At 36.7% G+C, this 23,387-nt stretch overlaps 3 protein-coding genes across 4 annotated transcripts; 1 reads left to right on the top strand and 2 right to left on the bottom strand.

Moving 5' to 3' along the window:
• The first annotated feature begins 3,605 nt into the window (after positions 1-3,605).
• On the top strand, positions 3,606-8,610 carry LOC113289472 (uroporphyrinogen-III synthase, chloroplastic-like). Of its 2 annotated transcripts, none has more exons than XM_026538724.1 (10): positions 3,606-3,897; positions 5,054-5,141; positions 5,354-5,420; positions 5,877-5,995; positions 6,168-6,263; positions 6,599-6,654; positions 7,464-7,549; positions 7,675-7,809; positions 7,976-8,027; positions 8,160-8,610. In XM_026538724.1, exons 1-10 carry the CDS (start codon positions 3,685-3,687, stop codon positions 8,172-8,174), a joined length of 927 nt encoding a protein of 308 aa, XP_026394509.1. In that variant the 5' UTR covers positions 3,606-3,684; the 3' UTR covers positions 8,175-8,610. The 2 variants fall into 2 exon arrangements, with proteins under 2 accessions (XP_026394509.1, XP_026394510.1); XM_026538725.1 differs by having other exon boundaries at positions 3,758-3,897; positions 5,054-5,163.
• Positions 8,611-8,751: 141 nt separating this feature from the next.
• Positions 8,752-11,384, bottom strand: LOC113289468 (O-acyltransferase WSD1-like). The gene is made up of 4 exons (XM_026538722.1): positions 10,552-11,384; positions 9,341-9,727; positions 9,114-9,251; positions 8,752-9,031 (listed from the first exon to the last, which is right to left on the bottom strand). The coding sequence occupies exons 1-4, from the start codon at positions 11,359-11,361 to the stop codon at positions 8,858-8,860; spliced, it is 1,509 nt and encodes a 502-aa protein (XP_026394507.1). The 5' UTR covers positions 11,362-11,384; the 3' UTR covers positions 8,752-8,857.
• A 1,034-nt stretch (positions 11,385-12,418) lies between these two features.
• On the bottom strand, positions 12,419-16,847 carry LOC113289469 (AP-4 complex subunit mu-like). Its single transcript, XM_026538723.1, has 13 exons — positions 16,666-16,847; positions 16,368-16,462; positions 15,644-15,847; positions 15,135-15,251; positions 14,928-15,056; positions 14,673-14,799; positions 14,264-14,367; positions 14,044-14,148; positions 13,856-13,950; positions 13,631-13,718; positions 13,433-13,493; positions 13,262-13,335; positions 12,419-12,786 (listed from the first exon to the last, which is right to left on the bottom strand). Exons 1-13 carry the CDS (start codon positions 16,721-16,723, stop codon positions 12,688-12,690), a joined length of 1,356 nt encoding a protein of 451 aa, XP_026394508.1. The 5' UTR covers positions 16,724-16,847; the 3' UTR covers positions 12,419-12,687.
• Between the last annotated feature and the right edge of the window lie 6,540 nt (positions 16,848-23,387).

Genomic DNA, 23,387 nt, shown 5'->3' with positions numbered 1-23,387 from the left:
AACAACGTCACTCTATATCCGGCTAGGGGAGCAGAACGACGTCAAAATGGGTTAATGAGTATGAGTTATATCCATAGAATCTTTGATAACTTCCGCAATGATACTGACAACCCCAACAATCGCAATGCGGCTGGGTTTTTTGTCGAATTGTAGATATAAAAGATGAAGTTGGAGAATTCATAGCTTTGGTTGGCTAGTTGGTCGTTATAGACTGAGGGGTGAGAAAAATGATGATGTTGTATTGCAAGCTATAAAGGAATGGCGAAGATGGAAAAAAAGAATTTTTACTTTTGAAGCTCATTATGCAATATTAAAGGATTTTTTGGTATCTCGTTTTGGGTATTGATAAGTACAAATACTGCTTGAGATAAAGTTATAATTAAGTTATAATTTCATTTCTAGATAAATTAGTACTAATTACGATTATATGTAACAGTTACATTAAGTAATATAATTTTAACTTACAAATATTAACAATTAAGGATAATTTTAGTTATTCGGCTCCATTCCAGTTCTTGTAATACGTCCTCCCTTGCATCAAACTTCCAAATCCACCATAAGTTCCCGCAGATTGAGACCCTTGAGCATCATATCCTCCCCCAATTTAGTTTCCAAACCATGGACATGAAGGATCAATAGGAGACCCATCAAAGTTTAATGATCTTCTATAATCTTGATAACCTTTGGGACCTTCTTCACTTTCCTGGAGATATGGAGATTGTTGAACTTAACGAATTGGAGAACCTTGTACAGGATGATATGGAGATCGTGGCACATCAGGTACTTGTGTGTATCGCACTACATCATGGGAGGATGGAGTTTTGTACGCTGAGAAAAATTAAGACTGAAGTTCAATGTATCCCCTAACGTGCGCAATTTTTGGACGTAAATATGTCTAGTTTCCATATCTCTTAACTCCATTTGATTCAATTGTTCGATCAATTATTCTTGAGTTACCGAAGTTCCTGTATAAGAATTAGGACACTCGAGACCTTGCGACTCAATCGAAAGAATTTGACGCTCTCCATCAAGATTAAAAGTCTCAAGCTCCCAACTCAAAGATGGCAAATCAGACCCAGCCGATGAGGAAGAAGATCTTGTTTGTCATTGAGTCGAAGAAAATGAAGGTCCCGCTATAGGACAACTGTTGAAAGTTGGAATCACTGGTGGCGCATGTATTGGAGCATCTAATTTCGGTAATGCTTTTCCTATTGCGATGAAATCCAGACCATAGATGTGTAAATTTCGCTAAGAATTATCGGCTCTGTAACACTTTTGTACCATAGGTCATACTGATCTGCATCACAAGGGGTGAATTTAGTCTCATACCTTTGCCAACCTCTTGCCTTTATCTCTAAGTATTTCGACCCGTATACGGTAGCTATTCTTGGAGGATTCAGTGGCACTCTCACTCGACCAACTAACTGTCTATCACATCTCTCCCCAAAAAAATAAACACCAATGTTACTGACAAGACTATACAACACCATGTGCTGCAGTGAAAAGTTTTTTATCCTTCTGACCGTCTCAGTGTTGTATTCTTCAAAATCCTCATACGACCTCCAAATAACATTATATTTGTTCCTAATTGACATTTGGGACCTCCACACATGAATGTTATCCCGCTCATTCTTTTGTTGTCTTTGCTGCAAATTATCACCTTCATACCTTACTATTATTGGCCAAAATTTTGTCGTGTAGTCGAAAAGTCATGATACACCAATATTGAAACATGCATACCACCAGATCTGTAGTAAAATACATATAAAGGAAAGTAAACTATATTTAGTCTAAGGAATGTATTAGCGTATAGTAGTTGCTAAATATTTATGCACTGATATAAAGCTAAAGAAATGGATTGGCATATCAAGGATGCCCCAACAACCTTTAATGTTTGACCCTCCACAACATGCGAGATCGAGACAAATATATAATTCAACTAATATAGCGGACCCCCAATCATAAGTGGCAGCCTTTTCCATATCTTGCAACGCCTCTAACCACCCCACTTGAGTACTTGAGTTTGAGTTTGGGAAAAAAATATGAACTGAGTATCCATAAATAAATACTTTAGCAATTTTTGTATCTTTAGCAGGGTCATCCCCTTCCATACCAGGATCGTTACCACCATGCAATTCGCTGACTATAAATGCCTTTAAACCAGAATTAGAAATCCGCCACCTCTTAAAGCTAATTCGTTGTGTTGTTACTTAGAAGTATAATGGAAGTGCATCTTTGTATCGTTGTTCGGCTAATCCACTATCTTGGTCAAATGGAGGATCATCTCCCGCTCCAGAAGGTATCCCAAGTATGAAATACAAATCTAATGGTGTTACGCCTAAAAATAAAATAAAAATTGTTCATTTCATTTGTAATACTCGTATTGATTGCATAAATATAAATCAAAAGATAAAACATACCTATTTCGAAGTCATGAAAATGAAACGTGTGTGTAGTATACTGCCAACGCTCCATCAATATACCCACCAGTTTGGGCGAATTATTATGCACTTTGATATGGTACAAAGTAAACCAAGGAAATCGATCGAAAATAATTTTAACACCACGAGGAAGTTGGTCATAAACTTTATGAACTTCGTACCAACCACCTCTTGTTTTCTGTAGAGAACTATCCCGCTCTACCTTTGTCGACAAATGACCTTCACTAATTGCTAATTCTGGACATGAGAGCATCCGTGCATTGTTATCTTCCTGCGGATCTTGTTCTCTCCCTGGTAAAACTTTACTGTGTTTATTTTTAGGTGGTTTTCTATTTCTTTGTTAAATAAAATCTTGAGATCGAGGAGCCATGGTGATTAAGTGGGTGTTAAATATGTATTTGGAAAACTGTATAGAAGATTGAATTTTTGTTGAAATGATGTAAAGAAGATTGAATTTGAGTTGAAGAGATGTAGAGAAGATTAGATTTGAGTTGATATTATGAAGAGAAGAAAAGAAGTTGTTGTGAGTAAAGAATATTGAAGTTGAGTTGAATATATAGGGAGTTTGGAATATGGTCGTTTTTCTGCGTTTTAAATTTACCATTGTCGAGCCACGAGGCTCGTCTCAATTGGATCCGATTATCGGTTCAGTTAGAACCGATCGTTTCAAAGTGCAACGGTTAAATTTCTTTGTTACGACGAACCCTTTATCCACTGCCCAAAATTAACTTTGACCATTTACCTGACCTGCCAAACTGAGAAATTAGATGTGTCCCATTGGACTTGCTTTTATACATTACCATTCCTAGCTTCGAGTCGTTTGAGTGGGGGATAAATCCTACGTGTTATGTGTTCCATGATGAGGGTACAGAAAGGGCTGTTGGGTTACAACAGGGCCAATCTGTTGCTAATTTCAATATAGCCAAAAGATTAAGGACGGTGCTTAATCATCATCATGTGAGTAATGTATTTGCTGCTTAAGGGGGTCGGTCTATTAAATTTGAAAAACCGGTTGCCAAACTTTTACCACCAGATTTCAGAGATTCGTTTGAGTGGGTGGGGGTAACCGTTTGTGGCGGTAATTTTTTAATCACTTTTATTTAAAGTAATTTGTTTATTATAAAATTAAAATATAAAATCCATTTTAAAAAGGGGGCTGAAATTGAGACCACAACAGGTGTCTGTGAAAGAATTGAAAGACGAGGAGAAAGAATCCCTCTCTAACTAACACGTTTCCTTTCCAATGGCTCTAATTTCTCTACTCTCTCTCTCCTCCTCTTCATCTTCTTCTTCGTGTTTCTCTTCTTCTTCATCACTGTCTCAATTTTCTTCGCACAGGAAATTTCTTCTGAAGCCTGTAAAAATCCGAGCTGCTTCATCTTCAGATTCTTCTCTGAAACCGAAGGTGGTGGTGACACGAGAACAAGGAAAGAACGTGAAACTCATTAATGCCCTCGTAATTACTCTGTCACAATCCTTTATTAGATTTTGTTTCTGTCCCTTATTGGTTGTCATTTCTTGCTTTGCATTTTAGAAATGTTGTAGGATTTGTTGCGACTGTTGAAGTTTTTTCTAATCAGTGTATAAATCTGAAAAACTGTATAGTTTGATCTTTATATCGTGTTCTGAGTACGTATTTGGATCTTTAGTTTTGGTGGATTAGGTGGGAAAACATGTTACTATATGAAAAGGGGGGAATGTCGAGTAATATGGTGTTTTTTTTCTTCTGTGTTGTCTAGGATTAAATTGCCATATCATTATCAGCTGTTTGACGAAACCCTAGCTGCATAGTGTGTAGTGTATTTAATATTAATTAATGGAATTCCATCAGAAAAGAGAATGTTGTACTATGATATTCATACCACATTTTATGAACATTAGGAACTACTACAATTTTTATCAATACAGTAGAGTTGTTTTTAAGTGATGGACTAGTTGCACGGCGTGCCTTTGGGATCACAGCTCCTCTTGGTAACCTGGGAAAATTTGCATAACACAGATGAGGAAAGGAATGTTAAATACAATTGTGTACTGGGCTGTGCTAAATATTGGTTTTGGTTTGTAAATTGGAAACCAATGTAAATAGGTGAAAATGTGATGAATTTTTGAAATTATACAGGAGCTGTGTATTACAACCTTTCTTTTTTACCATTATATTTTTAAAGGTACTGGAATGGAACTTTATTCACATTTGCATCATGCAAATTTCTCTGAAACCAATCAGGCTCCCATGTAAGCATAAATGTGTCTTATAGAAAGTTAAAATTTTGCTGCATTTAGCTAACTTATTTGAAGCTGATGTAAGGTACGTTTGAATAATTTTGCAATGAGTGGTGATTGAAGTGTATGACATAGTGCATCCACAAAGTGCACTTGAAGTTTTTCAGGGTCAGACATGAATGTTGCTACTTCTGACTTTTTACAAGCACAAATATTAAGTAGTACTATGTTGCTTAGTGGTGTAATGTACTAAATGTATATTTATATTAACATGTAAAAGGTACCCCATACTATCTTTTATGGGTGAGTCAAGATGACGTTGCATTATCAATATCATGACGTTTTTACCGTACAATTGTAGTTGATGCAATTTTATTTTGTTATCGTAACAGGCGAAACATGGGATTAATTGCTTTGAGCTACCTCTCATCCAGCATACACAAGGACCTGATTTGGATAGGCTTACTACTGTATTACGCGGTAATTCTTTTTCAAGATGAATGTATGATATCTGATCCTTTTCATTATGTTGCTTTTTAATAGTGATTTTTACTTCTTTGTGTCACAATTGAATTGTTAAATCTGCAATCTGTCAAAACTTTCGAATTTCGCTTGCTTCCCTGTGGATATACCAACGAATGAAAAAGAAGTAATGCTTACACGTTTCACATTTGACGTTTTTATGTTAGCAGGGACTTCATTTGACTGGATCGTTATAACTTCTCCTGAGGCAGGATTAGTATTTCTCAATGGATGGAAGTAAGCATCAAAAGATTCTTCCTCTAGACCCTCTAATAGGTTTCCTCATTTTATATGATATGTAACTTTTATGGTGCTCTGCCCACAAATGATTGAAACCGAAAATTGATCATTATGTTAAGCTATTTTTTACATGAACTGGTTATTTTTTACGACCCCTCGCTACTGCTAGAAGCATTTAAGAATGTGCATACAGAGATTTTCCTGCGCCGTCAAACTATAGGAAGTCATTATATGACGACGACAATTGTTCTGTCAGTTTATATTAGGTGGGAATTTACGTCTGTCATACACCTTTGGTCTTGGTTTTGTCCACACCAAATATAATGAAGAACGAAATGTATCAAACAAACTATGTTAGCTAGTACTTTTCCTTCAACTGTGTAGTTGATTTACATGCCTGAGTATGTCTCTCTCTTGGTTATTTTAAATGAGAAATTAACTATTTTGTTTCAGGGCAGCTGGGAGCCCAAAAGTTCAGGTAGGTGTTGTTGGAGCTGGTACAACAGCCGTGTTTAAGGACGTACTACAGTCACCACAGCAATCCCTGAATATCTCCTTCTCACCGTCTAAAGGTTTGTGTCTCTTACTAACACTCGTTACATGGTTTTGTCTTTTGGTCTGAAATTTCTGTTTTCTTGGAAACTTCTGTTCATAGACTTCTGTTGTTAACCGATGTTTTTTTGTTAAATTTGTTAGCATGTCCTTTATTTCGTAGTCTTTTCTAAAACTGGATTGTATTATCAGCAACTGGCAAGGTATTAGCTTTAGAGCTTCCTAAACATGGGAGTGGAAGATGCACTGTCCTTTATCCCGCTTCAATGAAAGCTGGAAATGAGATTGGTAGGTCTACAACCTCCTCTTATATCAGTTTGTATGTTGGATTTTATTTTTCGTGGTAGGTAGTTTTAAACATGCACTGGTAAGTACTTATCGCAACTTACAGTAGCTGTCTCTTAGCAGTTTCAAATAATTATCAGCTAACTTCACTAAGCCCAACAGGTTCTTTTAATTTCTTTTATACAAAAGAACTCCAGTAGAATCTCTGTCCTTGGAAAATTGCACCTTCGCTACCAAATTTGCTTGGTTGTGAAGCACTTTGAGTATTGTCCTCATGAATCTGTAAGTTAATTTGATAGGAGGAATGATGTTTGCTTACTGTAATTTAAATAATGCAGAGACGGGGCTGACTGCTCGTGGATTTGAGGTCACAAGGCTAAATACTTACTCAACGGTACAAGTATATCCCAATCTATTTATTTTTTATGATTGATAAAGAATTTGGAGCCAACGAATTTCGAACTCAGGTCACTGGTATCATTACCCAATGACGTAACCACTGTATTACAATGATATCGGCAGTTTATCCCAATGTTAGGTGCATGTTTCTGGCCTTCGATGCATATTAGGTTAAGTTTCTTTACATTATGCTATACGGTGCCTGGATATATGCTTCAGACACTGTTTATTGGTTTGTTCTTAGTAGTGGTTTAGGCAGCAGGGAATGTGGATCCCATTTTGCCATTTAGTTCTATCTTGAGTCGTGCTTTCCCAGGGTGTTTTCGTCCCTTTGATAATCTAACACGGAGTCCTTTCTCTGGCCTCCCGGTTCAACCTTCTGCAATGTTACTCATTTATGAGAATGTAGTTGATATCCACGAATAGATGTTAGTGTATCTAACCTAAGAACGAATCTAATGTGGCTCAAGTTTTGTCTTTTATCAAATGCAAGGATATCATCCTTGTCACATTTTCAATGTGCCAGCATCATTATCTTTCTAGAATTGTTCGTCAATTATTTGGCGATCCCACAGGTCACTGGCCTCGCTGTGATGAGTCAGAAACTGATGTCATATAAAGATGAGTCTGTTGTGAAAGTTCATTTGTTATTGAGGTCAACTCTCGACCAGTTTTGAAATGTATAGCTGAAAGTTTTTCTTCAGTTTCTTTCTTTAGAGACAATTGGAGATGTTCACAGCGAGGTTACGCATGCTCATACTTAACTGTGATAATTAGAGACGTGCATCTTCTTATTCTTTCCAGGTTCCAGTCTATGATGTAGATCAAATGGTTTTGGCACAAGCACTCTCTGCTCCAGTTGTTGCCGTTGCTTCTCCATCAGCAATTAGGCAAGTGTCCAGTGACTTAACATTTTAATCTTCTCACAGTTATCTCTTTTCACTTTCTCACAACGAATTTTCGCTCTGCTTGTTCATAGATTCTTATAAATTGCAATTTTGTTGTGTGTAACCAGGGCTTGGGTCAATCTTATATCAGAAGCAGAGAGTTGGGATAATGCTGTTGCCTGCATCGGCGAGACCACTGCTTTGGCAGCTAAAAGATTAGGTTTGAAGAATGTCTACTACCCAACAAATCCTGGCCTTGAAGGGTACTCCTCAACCTGAGCTTTATAACAGAAAGTTTTTAGAAAATATGGAAACCAAAATTAGCAGTTGGTGCACAAACCTAAATTGTGAATTTTACACAAAGAAAGCTCACTCTGTTTGGCTGCCTCCAAAATTACCTCTTCTGACTTCCTGTCTTTGTTATGGAAGGTGGGTTGGTTCCATCCTAGAAGCCTCGAGTGTGCGTGGTGAAATAAAGAAGGTTTGTTCTGGATAGAAAATCATCTATTTTGGTTATCCTTGTCGACGTTTCAGTCTATATGTTTTTTTTTTGTTTTTTTTTGAGATGAGTCGAGCTGTTTCTTCTTTCTCTTCTCTACTTCCTCTTTCTCAGGAATTGGTTTGCTGACGAGGATCAAACAGGTGCAGGACTAACCCAAGCCTCTGACTTGGCAGCATGTCTGAACCAGCATTTTGCTAAGACAAAAGCTCAAGATGTATTATCGATGCTCTTCTGTCGTCTAGAAGACTCTGGTTTCATCCCGATGTGTGATATCGTCACCTGGGATTGGTAATGCTTCCTTGAAGACCATGGATAATAGGGCTTTTAAGATGAAAATCTGACCAAAATCTGCTGTATATCTGTTTTTTGTTTTACCTTCGGAGGATTAGGATTCTGTATCTCGTACTAGGAGTTCAATTGGGTTGTTCACAGCCAATGTATGATAGTAAATATGAGGATGCCCCCACATGTTTAAAGAAATGTCATACTGCAGTGGTCTCCTGTGTTTTTCATCACATAGAATCTTGTAATTAATCCATTTTATTATTGTACTATTTAGTTACATGTTGGTTCTGGTTCTGCAGTATAATGCAGAGCCTGAACTCTCACATTTTATCCTGCATTCCTGCTCATCCTTCCTTTAAGATATTGGACTAATAAAATAAACTGTGCCATTCAGAGTTTAGATAATCGACTCAGTATTGAAAGACAAGTGAAAACACTAAGGTTTTAGAAACAAAACATCATTAATAAGTAAATTATGGGTGTTTGGTAGTCCAATCATGTTTGTCAGATTTGTATCGACCCTGCTAGTAGGCAGGAGTCATCCTATCCAGAGCGCCCTTCCCACAAGCATCTTCAAAGATCTTCTTGAAAGCCTCCTCCATGCAGGATGCAAGCAGCTTTGAGTTGATAAATCCCTTTTCAGTTCTCATCACTAGCGTCAGCTTTCCCATGTAACTCAATACAGTGAAGAGGAGACTCTGTCATGTAGACGTTATTGAGTAACAACTAAACGCAGACTCGTGAAAATAAAAAAATATAGAAGGGTCTTTTATACCCTACCTGAGGACATCCTGATACTGTGAAGTAGATGTTTTGTATTGGATGCTCTGCTATTACCATTTTCTCCGTTGGGCCTGCTAAATTCGAAATGGCCATGCTTGTGTTCCGCAGTGTTGAATGTACGTATTGAGATACTGCCTGAAACATGTCGAAACGTGTTGGGGATTTTCATGGACGAATTAACTAAGCATACTTGGCAGATTCATATAGAGAGAGTATAAACTGACCTGAGGGCCTTTGATACTTCCCATCAATCTGAGTAGGGCGCTGTTGAGATAAACACTCAAGGAATTCCTGTTTTTCTTTATTGTTTTCTTTGCTTTCAAGATGAAACTGAGTGGATCTACCTTATTTTCTGGATCATTAGTATCACTACCAGCATTACCACCTGAAGGGATAGTCAAATGAATGAAAGAGAAATGATTTCCCCACAGATCCTTCTCTACCATGTCTTCTAGGCTGCGATATCCATTCACCATCCTCGTGTTCAATAACACCAATGCTGTTTTACGTGAGCCAGTACTCGATGACACGAGTGACTTTTCGTCCGCAACAGCTTGGCTGTACAAATGGGATCCGTAGAATACCAACCCCACCACAACATCATTTACAGACTGCACACACATTGTTATTTTGTTAGAGATAAAGACTAATAAATTTGCTGTAACTATGTTTAGTGCCACAAAATGGATTAGTTTCCGTTTTAACTGTGAGTAGCTTGAGCATACTCAATCATAAAGCAATATATCTGGAATGCACATCTTCCCAGCCCTCTTACTCTTGGAGAGGGTCAATCACCCCCTAGAAGGGATTGTCTCCTAGACCCCACTGGTCACCACATACCACGTTAAGTTGGACCCAATTGGACACCACATAGTACCACATTAAATATGCAATGGTGCAGTTCGAAATCATGGGAGAAAGCTGAAATTAAGGTTATTTTGTCCTTAGTGTTTGTATATATTCTGGGAAGCGATTTGACTGCTAAAGAAGAGTAAGATGAAATATGTATTTATTAGATGATCTCTGTTGTGTTTACTCTGAAAGAACTTACACACTTCACAGGGGCTTTAACCACATATTTAGTTTTCATTGCCTAACAGTTCATCACATACACCCTGTAATTTCAGTCTTTCGTTCTCAACTTCCTTAAATGTCTGGTGATGGGGTTTCCAATGTGGTCAGAAGAGTAAAATGGAAGGATAATGACATGACAATGAAGTGCAGGTAGGAGATTTTGATTCATTGCAGTAGAACTGTAGAAGTACTTATGCCAGAGATTAATAATTGATGTGACTCTCATTCAGTGCAGATCAATAATGAGGTCTATAATTAACCTCAAGTATTAAAGGTTAAAAGTGAATTTGTGTCATTATGAACGACTAAAAAACGTTAAGTGGCCTGGATCAGGAAATATATGATTAGATAGAAATCTTACCCCTCCAACTTTGGTCTTGACTTGACGAATCTGATCAAGAGAGAAAGAGATGGTGGTGATATCAGCGGGAAAGAACTCAAGATCAGGCGTACAAGACCTAATGACAGTTTGATCATCTTCCAGCACTGTGCTCTGAAGCACACTCCATGCAAAACCAGCTGCACTATTCCAAAACCCTGATACCAAACTCCCCATTTTCTTCAGAGCTGTGTTTTTAGCCGTAGATGATTTTGAAGACCCTGCAGCAGGGAAAGTTAACGGAAGAGAAGGATTATCAGCTCTTTTAAGACAAGAAAATATTGCACCCATGATTGAGAATCCATCACCGAGTGCATGGTGCATCCTAAAAATCAAACTTCCTTTAACATTTTCTCTTGTTGGGTAGTTGAAAATATGGATATCCCACAGTGGTTGTTTCTCTGGAAGAACATCTTGGCTTATTTTGGACAAGTAGGTATTGAAATGTTGAGTGTAAGTTTCTTGTGATAACCCTGAGGGGAAGTCAGGTATGATAACATGATCTTCAACTTGAACTTCCACATTTTTCCACCATTGATATCCTTTGTCGTCTGTTACCACGACAGATGAAAATCGTGGGTTAACTCGTAACAAATCGTTCCTGAGGGTTCCTGAGATTTTAGATGGGTTGATAAGGATTTCAGACTCCGCGACTGCGACGATGCAGAGAGAAAGGATTGATGTGTGAATACATTGTGAAGATGGGCTAAGAGGCTGATATAGTTGATTATCACAATACATTTCTCCTTCTAGTGAGAATGCTTGTGCTTGTTTTGACTGGTTTGATGTCATTCTAACTCTCTTTCACTTATGATCTCTTGGGTGTTTGTATCATGTTTGTGGGTTCTATGTGTACATTTTTATACATGAAGTTGGAGAAAGAAATTAATAAGGTAGGTAAACGTGACAGAGGGCATTGTTTGAGGGACCACGGCGCAAGTGTAAACGATTCTCCATGAAGTCCTCAAAAAAAAGTACTGTTATGAACAGTTAATGAAGCAATAATTAGCTTAGCAAAAATCCTAAAAACAGCTTTGCATTTACGCATGCCATGTAAGCATACTTGTTAATAGAAAGGTTGAACTTGTAACAGCTGACAAGCTAGCTAGGTTTGCCAGAAGGAGGATTAATGTCACTGTTTGAGTTTACTCGATCTTCAGACCCATATCTTTCATATTAATCCAAGAAAAATGACTGTTTCACGCAGTGAAGGCATCATTGTACGGCAAGTAATTACATAGTGATATTGGGGTTCGAACACAGCACGATTTGATGTTTGATCTGTCCCTCGATAGATGATCGTGGGACAGTTGTACACAAGTCTCTTAATTGCCGAGCTTTTCCAGAAAACTGGAAAGTCTAATTTTGTTGAACACGAATTTCGTACTTTAGTAGTAGCTAGGGTAATAGGCTAATAGCACGTGAATTTAGAATTTTCTTCTAAAGTTTTTCTCAATCATCCAAGTGTGAATGCAGGACATCTTGATCGGCTGCAGCTCTTTGGACATGCATTTGGACTCTAATATACGTGCTAGAATTTGACCCACTTGTTTGTTTCCACTCTAGCAATAAAAATACTAAAGTACCAAATCATACTGAAATTTTACAACCTGTACAGTTATTTATGGTGCCAGAAAGCTCATGTAAATGAAAATGAATTTAGCTGAGTCAAACCAGATCGGATTTAGACTGAGATCATTCTTAGCTAGAATAAGAATAACATTTAGCCTGGTCAGACTTGACCAGAATTGATCAAAACACCATCAAGAATGCTGAATCAGATGATTTTAGGTTTTAGATCATCAGGTCCTGATCCAGAGGTATTAAACATCAGGTCCTGATCCAGAGGTATTAAACATCAGGTCCTGATCCAGAGGTATTAAACATCAGGTCCTGATCCAGAGGTATTAAATAATGATATATGCCGACCCAGGTTATAGTTCAGTACAAAAAGCCTAAACTCACCTTCATAGGTAAGGTTTTCATCTATAATTTTTCAACTCATCTGTAGCATATTAATAAAGTCCTCACAAGAAAAACAATTTGACAGTACAGAAGAACAGCAAATGTGCAGGTGAGTTTTTGTAGGCAAGGGTGCTTAGTTGTTGATTGTCTTTCTCACAAGCGAGCAACATAAGAATTTGCCTGAGTGACATATCTCACCCACCGATATGGATTGTAGGTCTTGGATTTCTTCGCTATTTGCAAGTATCTTACCTGCAACCACAAAATGGAGAGAGTATTCACATTTTAACTTCTTGAAACAGGATGTACTCTTTCCTAATTTCCTTGACTTTTCATTAAGAATTTTGATCGAAATACCAAACGAAAGATAAGATGCTTGATGTGATTGAAAAAACCAGTAAACAACTAAGAACTCAAACATATATATCGAGATGTACTGCTTTTCACTAAGAAAGTTTATTGTAATACTAAGCAAAAGATAAGATGCTTGATGTGATTGAGAAACCAGTAAGCAAGTAAGAACCTAGCAAACATATTTTGAACTCAATCTGAGCCATATTAAGAGGTACTCATTCCTTAATTGTCATTAATTAAGGAATGAGTAAACAACTAAGCGAAGGATAATATGCTTGGTGTAATTGAGAAAGCCAGTGAACAACTAAACTCAACAAACATATCTTAATATCAATCTTATTTGTATAAACACTCCATGAACAGAACACCTCACCTGAAGCTTTGAAGCATTATACATCGGTATTGTGAAAGTCATGCTTACAGGCCCAGCTTCTTTCATGATATTTGCTGTATTCAGTGACATGTGAAACAAAATCAGACTATATGCATCTCGCGGAACCAAAATTACAGAAAGGACAATACAATAACAACATGAAAATTATACCATGTGATTCCTGTGAAAAAGTAAGTTTTGCACGGAGAGTGTGTTCAGACCCACCAACAATCTGGAACATATTTCTCATATCATTAGCAACACCAACAGATAAAATATAAAGATAGCACAAAGCTTTCTACTAGTCATATCAAATTTTCCTTAAGTTCGCAGAAAGATGAATTCGCAGAACCAAAACTAAAATTTAACCTTCTTCAACCCCCATTCAAGTTTCTTAGTTGATTCTTTGAAATCAGTAGTGTTTCCAACTGCTCCAGGTTCCAACTCAAAGCTTACTCTGTAGCAATTTGCGGCATACTTACATTAGTTAGTGTTGAACGAAATAATGACAATTTCCATTCGAGTTCAAGAAGTATTTTGGTGATAATTATACAAGAAAAGAGACGGAAATGAATCTCAAGCTAGATTAAACACCTAGTAGTATATTTTGGCAGCGGCATCTGTATAGCAACTGTATTTGCAGTGATGTTTGATGAGTACTCAGCACGTACTTTAAGTATAACTTCAGCCTAATCAATCATAAAATAGGCAATTGTTAAGACATGACCTGATTCAGAAAGCATCACGTCGAAAATATGCAACTTGTGGACAACTATATTCACCTTAAATGCCCCTGCTTCTTCAATCAGTGCATTAATACGAAAAGGAGGCTTGAATTCCTGGGTCATACGGTAGTTCATGACAGGAAATTCACCATCTGGGGGGACCTGTAATAAGGAAGGACAGTCACTTCAATTTTAGTTTATTTTCTTTATTTGAGGGAAGTCTCTTCAATTATAGTGCAACATTCCAAGTCTATTTGACAGTATCACTTCCACTCACCAGTGACAAAGTTCGGTCCATATCAAAACTATCGACATGAACTGATTCGTGGAAGTTGCAATCGTCTAATATCACTGCACCTGCTCCACCAGAACTACTATAATCTGTAGGAAAAACATGCAGAGAATTATAACTGACCCTTGGAAAAAGAAGGAAAAAAGAGCTCCCAATATCAGCTAGACAAGTACAACTATGGATGACATAATAACAATAAACGCGTATAGCAAACACAAATCAAACTCTGAAACAAATTTAAAACCATAAGCAGACAAACTTAAGAAATTAAAATTAAATCTTCCTAAATTTAACATAAGCACATCACATACTTGACTAGATAGACGAGCCCTACACCACCAGAAAAGACTTGCAAAGACAACAACAAAGTATTGGCAAATAAACAGACGAATACCATAAATAGACCTCCCGCCTCTTCCTATGTTCAGGTCTTCATTCAGAGCTAGACGTATTTCTGGGTTTCCTGAAAGATAACTCTTCATTTGGATGGTACCATCGATCTCGGACGTGAGTATATAACCCTGTTTATTCCATAACAGATAACAACAGTTACAACGGGAACGAATCAAAAAGATAAATAACAATTAAAACAGACTTAGTAAAGTTAGTCGTTTAAACAGAGAATACATATCCAACAGAAGGTACTTACACTTGAGCTGAATGTTACACTTATTTTCTCGATTATGTCAACAAAAATTTCCTCTCTCTTTCGGCCTCCAGGTTCATTTGCTACAACAGATTTTGTTACAGCTGTACCCGGCATCCTTTTGGTCCCTTGCTGTGGATGCAAGTAGTTGAAGTCAATCTAAGCAGTTGGATAAGCATGAGATACCAAAAATAAGACAAGTGAATATACCATGAACATGGCAGCGGGGCCAAGGGGTGGCAAACGTGCAGCATCAACCACAATTGGCTCATTAAATACATAAGACTTCAACATTTCAGTAGATGTTGTTTGTACATAACCAAAGTCCTGGATAAACAAGAAATGATCAGGTTCAACATGGGGATAGTAAGTGGACTGTCCATAGAAATGCTCTCTATATTCAGTAAAACACAAGAATACAAATCAAACAATATGCACTGTAACAGGCTGCTGAACTGTAAGGATAAGTGTTACTGAAGAGAATGCAGATGGGATGCAGAAATGACATGAGAAGTGATTGTCTTTCAATGATAATGACTAAATCAAAGTACAACAACAACAACCAAACCTTTAGTCCCAAACAAGTTGGGGTAGGCTAAATCAAAATGACTTGAAATATTCTGTTTCAAACTAATGCCGAGAATCAATACAAATTCAGCAAATGCTAGAAATATGTATCATTGACAGATAACAACTTTAAAAAACAGGATAATACTTACTATAACTTCATCCAGCAATTCATATACAAGGACGAAATTCTTTCTAAAAGAGTCCTCATTCAGAACACCAAGATAATCCTTAATAACACGTGCAATTCTTTGTAAAAGCTCCAAAACAAGAGAAGGTGACATATTAACCCTTGTTGTAGCAACAAAGATCAATCCAGCAACCTTCACGTGAAAGTAGTTCACTCCATCCAGGTTCTATTATCAAACAAATAACAATAGCAAAACAACTATTAGTACCTTAGGGAGAAGAAGCGTAACGAATACAATCCAGTGAAAGGAAACAAAACAATTAAATTTTGACCACCAATCAGCAGCATCCAAAATCAAAATTACTTGGCAGCGAGTGAAGTTGTCTGCCATCCATATAAACAAGATTTTGCTAGGGTCTCAATGTCCATGGGCAACAATTCTTTTCTTCACACTACCTCTTAAGGCATGGCAGACAGTACAAGGTAGCTGTTGGGCCATTGACATATGTGCCTCCTCTGATACTATGCAAGATTAGTGGGAATCTAACACCAAAGCAATTCGCATTGTTTCAATTGAAACAGACATGTGATTCTACATTCATTTATTGTTCATAATCCTTTGAAGACATCTACACCAAGTGAAACCCTTCTAAGACCTCAAAACTAGGTGAAACGACTACGACGAAGAGTCCTTTTATCATGAAATTCAGACTAATACAGTGTTATCTAAGTAAACAAATACCTACAAAGACAGGTGGTGCCTCTTCTTCTCCATCTTCTTTCCAGAATTTCACTTTCCGGAAAAATATCTCGGCACTTCCTTTTGGCACATCTCCGCGATCTGCAAGTAATAATGCAATTAGTAACGAATTCTATGACAAATTGTGAAATTCTTATAAGAAATTAGTCTCGCGATTGAAGATTCGAGCACATTGAAGATCTACTAATACATAAACTCAATTAAGAGATTGCAAATTAGGGATTTTAAGCGATCAAATCAACCATGCAGAATGGTATTGAATCAGATTGAACCCTAGAACTTACAATCACGAAAGACGATGTTATCGCCTCTCTGAGACAAAACGAAGAACTGAGAGATCATCTCTCCGTTGTGTATTTTTTTCAGCTACCAACAACTCTCTCTTCTCAGTCTAACTAAAGTACGGTAATGTAAGAAGTAAAAAGTCTTTCGGATCTACAACAAAGGCTCTACTGTTCTGACTGGAACTTCTTAATTTAATGAACAAAATGCACTGTGAAAAGGTGCCACGCCCGTTTTGGTACACCCTTGTGTACGTCACTACGTGATATCTTGATAAGGCTATGCAAGTGGTACACCCTTGTGTACGTCACTATGGTAAAGAGTTAAGTGATTGAGTCTCTATTGACAGTTGGTGATATGTACTAGACTTTTCGGTGGTAATTTTGTCTTTAGCAATTAATTTTGAACGACTATTTCCCCATCACACCATATATATTAACCCCATTAAATTCAACTTATTCACATCTAAAAAATCTTCACAATGTTTTTTTTTTTTTAAATAAAATCTTCATAAATTACCTTAATCCTGAATTTATTTACTTTTAGTTTTATAATCAATGGATTCTTCTGATGAAAAGATGCATATTCGTATAGATCGATTTGAACAACGGAATGTTTGTTCAGGTGCTGCGATAAATCGATGATGATTCAGATGAAGATAGAGAACTAACCAACATTGTGTTGCAGCTATATTCATCGGGGCAGATACCTAGAGATCCAAAGCCAAGATAAGTATTCAAAAGAAAATATACGTATCGGCGGAGGGATGAGTTCCACGAGAAGCTGATGCACGATTATTTTCTTCCTGACTGTGTGATCTCTGATCAAAATTTCCAAGGTTGACTCAGCATGCCCGGGCATTTGGTGTTAAGGATTATTAATTAGCATTTTCAGGTAGAACCTCAGTTTAATTATCAATATGATGCATTGAATATTACAGGTCATAGTCCTGAACAAAAGGTTACTTCGGCCTTAAGGGTTCTAAGTTATGGCAAACCTACTGATTCTAACGATGAGTACCTTCGTATGAGAAAATCAATTGCATACAAGTATTTTGTGTTGTTTTGCGAAGCAACGATTAATTATTTTGGTATACCCTATTTACGAAAACCAACTGATGCAGATGTTAGAGAAATTATTAAAGCAAAACCAAGATATGGGATTTCCAGGAATGCTAGGTAGTCTCGACTTCTTGTGTTGCGTATGGATTGTATGCCCTACCTATTGGGTCGGTCAGTACAAGGGACATCACTCAAAACTAATTATTATTCTTGAAGCTGCTGCTTCGTATGAGAAATTTTTTTTGGTCTTCCGGGGTTAAAGAACAACATAATATTTTGCACAAGTCGCCTTTGTTTGAAGATTTAAAGAACGGAATTTCTTCCAAAGTAAATTTCACAATCAACGGCCATCATCACATTCATGGCTATTATCTTGCATTAAGATTTAAGTTGGAATTTGTTTTTCTTTGTGGTATCTGGTGAAAAAAATGGATTGCCTGGAGGTTGAGATGATTGAGATGGTTGTAAACTTGGTGTTGAAGGATAAGAAGTGTATGTTGATCTTTGTTGCAAACCATCTAACAAGGGTGGATCATATTTAGGCAACACCTTTAAAATATGATAACAACTTTCATAAGGAAAAATTTTCCCATCTTTGTGGTGTCGATTATTTAGACACTTTATTTCCACATCAACGTCAAAAACAACGCTCTTTCGGCCATGAACGGATTGCATTATAGCAGCAACATATTAGGAAATCTGGGTGTTAATTAAAATAAAGCGACCTGAAAGCCCACTTGCATCACGACTGTTGATGTTCATAGATTCTTCTTGAAAATTTTGAAATATGTTATCCCACAATTTGGTACTTTGTTGTTGGACACCATGGATACTATCTTGTTTAAAAAATACATAGTTCCTACAAATGCTTTCATCTTTGGATACGGTGATTCTTGGACCCCTCACTTTGATGCTTTTGCCATCTTGAGAGTCAGACGGAGAATCCATATTCAAAAAAATTAGACATTAGCGAATTGTAATGAAGATGAGAGTAAAAACGGTGAAATTTGTGTTAGAGTATATCAAATGTGAGTGAGAATTGAGAAGAGTAGAGAAGGTGTGAGTTAAAATAAAATTGGAGTGGGGTATTTATAGGATGATGGATTTCTGGTCATTGGATAAGATATGCTGGGCAATGTAGTTTACACCGGGCGCTAAAGTATAGGCTGCTAGCGATTATGACTTCATCGCGCTATGTTGTTCCCATCGAGCGGTCGAGACTCTACCGCTCGATAAAAACTGCACCTCTCTTGCTAAGTGGCATATTTTCCAGTTAGCCAGTTCAGTTTTCCAGTTATCCATCTCCGTAGTGGGTGGAAAACTTCCAAACTAACTAGTTTTCCATGCCGATAGAAACTGGCCTAAACGAAAGATATACAACACATCACCTCTAGTCAAGCTTGGAATGCGTCTGTTAGAGCATACCTCGGTTGAACCCACCAAGCGTTGGTATGTCAAATTTGGTTGTCATATTTTAGTGAATCAAAACTCATGTTAAGAGTCGCTTGATTATGTACTAGAGTCACCTTCGTATAGGTTAGCTTGAAAGTATTAGGATATGAGACATTACAAGTATTGTGAAGACTTGAATATGTGAAGAAGCAATGAGCTACAACGACAACAATCATCCTTCCACTTGAGGTTAGTGATATTTGACTTGAACTGTTTCATTCGCTAATGTATTTTTCAAGTCGTGCATATTGAAAATAAAACTGCCAAGTATATTTGAACTCTAGATAGACATAGTATTAAGGAATACAATACGAGGTTTATTGCTTAACCATTAAACTTTGTAGATAAGACATCGCCATAATCATTTGAATGCTATTGTGATTATGTATGGGTATGAGGTGAGGATTTCATCCTAGGGAACAATGTTTACATGTGTTCTAAGGAAGTAAGTTCATAAACTTGTTTGTGAACCGAAAAGGAAATTGCCAGGTGTTATTGGTTTTGTTATTCATTGATTATCTTATGAACAACCAATATGTGTGATTGAGTATAACCGCTCACAACTTGTTTGTGTTCTTGGTAAAACTATTCACAAAGGCCTGACTTATGTATTGGTATGACTTTTATTAGTGAAACCGATCTTAAGTAATCACCTGAGATGGTATGATCGGGTTTGTGATTTTATGCCTGACCAAAACTGGGAAAAGGGGAACTGATCCTAGTAAGAGGTGCAGTACATCACAAAGGGGAACCGATCCTTGTATGAGATGAAGCAAGGTTTATAGAAGAAAAGGGAACCGATCCTATGGACATGTGCAACACGTTTTTAGGCAAAGGGGAACCGATCCTATGGACATGTGAAACACATTCAAGTTAGATACCATATATATGTGGGGAACCGATCCTAGTACCTAGTCAACCGAATTTTGGAAAGCTAGTGTGACTATGCACAATACTCACATAGAGGTAGAACCGAAACTTGTTTTGGTAGAACCGTTAAACCCATGATTGTGATTGAATGTTCTTTGATCAATCACGTAGTTCTTGAAAGTCAGATAAACCAATTCTAAACTTGTTTGGAAGTGTGGAAAACCGATTTCAAGGTTGTAAGTATGAAAGAGAACTTATAAAGTTAGGATGTCGACATACTTTTAACACGTGTTGTGAATGTTTATTATTTAATTGTTCAAAGTTATTCCTTAATAGCTAAAGTAAGAGAATCTCAGGATCGAAACATAAATAAGTTAAGAATTTTTTAATTAAGGTTATTAATTTCATTTTGTAGGGAAATCATAATTAGTAATGTGCATTTACTAATTAAAGATTTTCCGAGAGATTTCGATCATTATTTTTGGACAGAGCATTTCCAGGAATTATGGAAACCGAATTTGTGCTTTAATGAATATCTTGAGAATATTTTCGGTTTTGGAAATTCCTTGGTGTCCAAACTTCTTAGTCTATAAATACTGAAGTTTGCATTTCTAGCAAACTAATCCTTCGTAACATCAAACTACCTCTTGTTGTGCTGCTACTGGTGAAGCCGCCTATTCGGAGAGGAGAATAACCTAATTAGGCGAAATCTCTTACGACCGCTCGGTTTAAAGTATTCTTTGGGATTGAGAAGCTCTAGTCAGTACCTTCGGTGGGAAACTAGATAATTGCGGTTTATCTTTTGTTTTCATTGTTCGATTGACTAATAGTGGTTGAACTTTGATTGCACCTAGTTTGTTTATGCTTGAGAATCTTCTCTTATGATATAAGATTCACTCAAACTAGTTCAGAGTATCTACAAGGATCTTTAGACTGTTGTTAGTTCTAAAGACGATCTGTGATAATCCATTATTAACAGACTCCGTTCTGAGCATGATTGATCACAATAGATTCAAGTGATTGTGTGCAGGTGTTTACTGAAGATCTAAGAAGATTTGAAGACGAAGAAGATATTGGAGATTTCTGATTTGTGAGTTCATAATCTTTGGTGTGCACAATACTTGTTTCGGTAAAAATATGATCCAATTAATAATCGGTTTTATCCTTGTGATAGAATTGGATTGATTAATTGAGTAGATCGGCATTAACACAATTATTTGGATTAAGAATGTTGATTGCAAAATCTTAACGATTACTTTGGTAATTGAACATAAGATAGATCTAAGGACCTGACGAAGGAGTTTATGTTAAGATAAAACAGAAGAGCCTTTGTCCGACTCATATCACTTGGTTGAAGAGAGTTGATACCAAACAGATTTGTTGTTTCTTTACTGTTTGGAATACGAACCAAAGGAATTGATCCAAGTACGTGACTTATTTATAAGTTGGAGGCGTGGGAATACAGACGAAACTAGGTGAACTATAGGTTTAGTTGCTTGGTCTCAACTATACGAAGTTGGTGTAATTTTGTGTAGCGGCTTAATCCTGAGAGTATTCAATTCTGGACTAGGTCCCGGGGTTTTTCTGCATTTGCGGTTTTCCTCGTTAACAAAATCTTGCTGTGTCATTTACTTTTATTTTCTGCATTATAATTTTTTTATTATAATTAAAGTAAATCACACAAATGTTAATTCCTATTTACTTGATAAGTGAATCCTATTGTGTTTGGTGAAGTCTGAACCTTTTTATCAAATAAACATACTTCGTTGTTGTATTGTCTCGATCTCTTATCCATAGACGATCGCACGAAGTGTGAACCGATTAGTTGTACTGTCTCGACTCACTCCATAGACAATCACTTTCGGAGAAAGGACTTATATGTAGGAAAAGTTTTAGATTAAGGTATATTTGGGTACCCTCATCTTTTCAGCATCATTAAGCTGTGTGCATGGTAATATTTTCAGAAATCATTTTGTACATGAACACACAAATTTGGAATTTACGACGGGATATCATAGCTTGAAATTCATCAAATGATTCGTGAATTTTAATGCTTTATTCAGGAAGGAGCAATACGGGAGAATTTCTCCAACATCGAACCATGTACGCATATTATTCGCTGATCTAACTCGGACAGTTATTCGAGCCGAGGGATTCGAGCTAGTCATGGTTATTTAGGTTGAGTGAGTCGAGCTAGACTGAGATATTTATAAGGATTTAAAACAAATCACACCTCCTCATGCTTGGAATGTGTGATCAAGCTGCACATTTTTAGAAACCATTTTGTACATGAGCGCACAAATTTGGAATTTATGACGGGATAGGATAGATGAATTTTAACGCTTTATTCGGGAACGAACAATACAGACGGACTTCTCCAATGCCGAACCAGGTGAGTATTATTCGTTGACCCTTACCTTCACAAGTCAGGCTCCAATTATTGGGATAAAATAATGTATTATTTGTATAATATAATGTTGATGATTATTCTTAATGAATTATATGTATAATAGATTGTTGGTGAGTATGCGTAATATATTATCTGTATAATACATTATGTAATAAACCTTAAAAATGTATTTTCTGTTAATTTGATGTGTACCGAATTTTCAATGTCGAACTCAAATTAGTAAATCGAATTATACACGTACGTATATCGTTTTGTACTATTGTCGAATTACGAACCGCTAACCAACTTTTTGTCCGAATTTGAGTTGTTCAAATTCGATACACATACGTTTTTATCTCGAAGTTCTCCCCGTACCCCGAATTGCTAACTAGGCGCGACAATGCCCCCTTTGATAAACAAATTGTCCCTTAACATTAGGTTGAGACCTTTTTTTTTTCTTTTTTTTGAAAGGAAACTCAAGTTTTATTATTAGAAAGATAAACATACATGCTACCTTCTTCTTGTGTCAAGCAGAAGAGGTATTCTAATCATATTAGGAGTATTTACACACCACACACCTGTATACATATTCTTACTAGGAAATTTGACCAACTTATTAGCTAGTTTATTACACTGTCTATTTACATATGAAATCATACACAAGAAGAAAAAGAAGATAACAAAGCTCTAATGTGATCGATATCTTCTTTTCGACAACCATAAAACAAAGAAAAAAATTGATTCATCCACACCCTTATTATCTGTTTATACAAGTACTTTATTGTAATTCAGTAGTTATGCGCATTGAATACTCTAAACTGTTAAAGCTTCAGTTTGATTGGTATCTCTTGTTATAGTTGAAATATCTTTGGCATATGAGAACTCTCATGCATCATTATGAATAACGATACCCAAACCAGAAGAGTTAGATTGAGACTACATATCCGGTAGC

The sequence above is a fragment of the Papaver somniferum genome, chromosome 6, assembly GCF_003573695.1.
Source record: "Papaver somniferum cultivar HN1 chromosome 6, ASM357369v1, whole genome shotgun sequence".
In the NCBI taxonomy this organism is placed as follows: Eukaryota; Viridiplantae; Streptophyta; class Magnoliopsida; order Ranunculales; family Papaveraceae; genus Papaver; species Papaver somniferum.
Note: the sequence above shows the minus strand (reverse complement) of the source record. Positions and strands in the feature narration are given on the sequence as shown.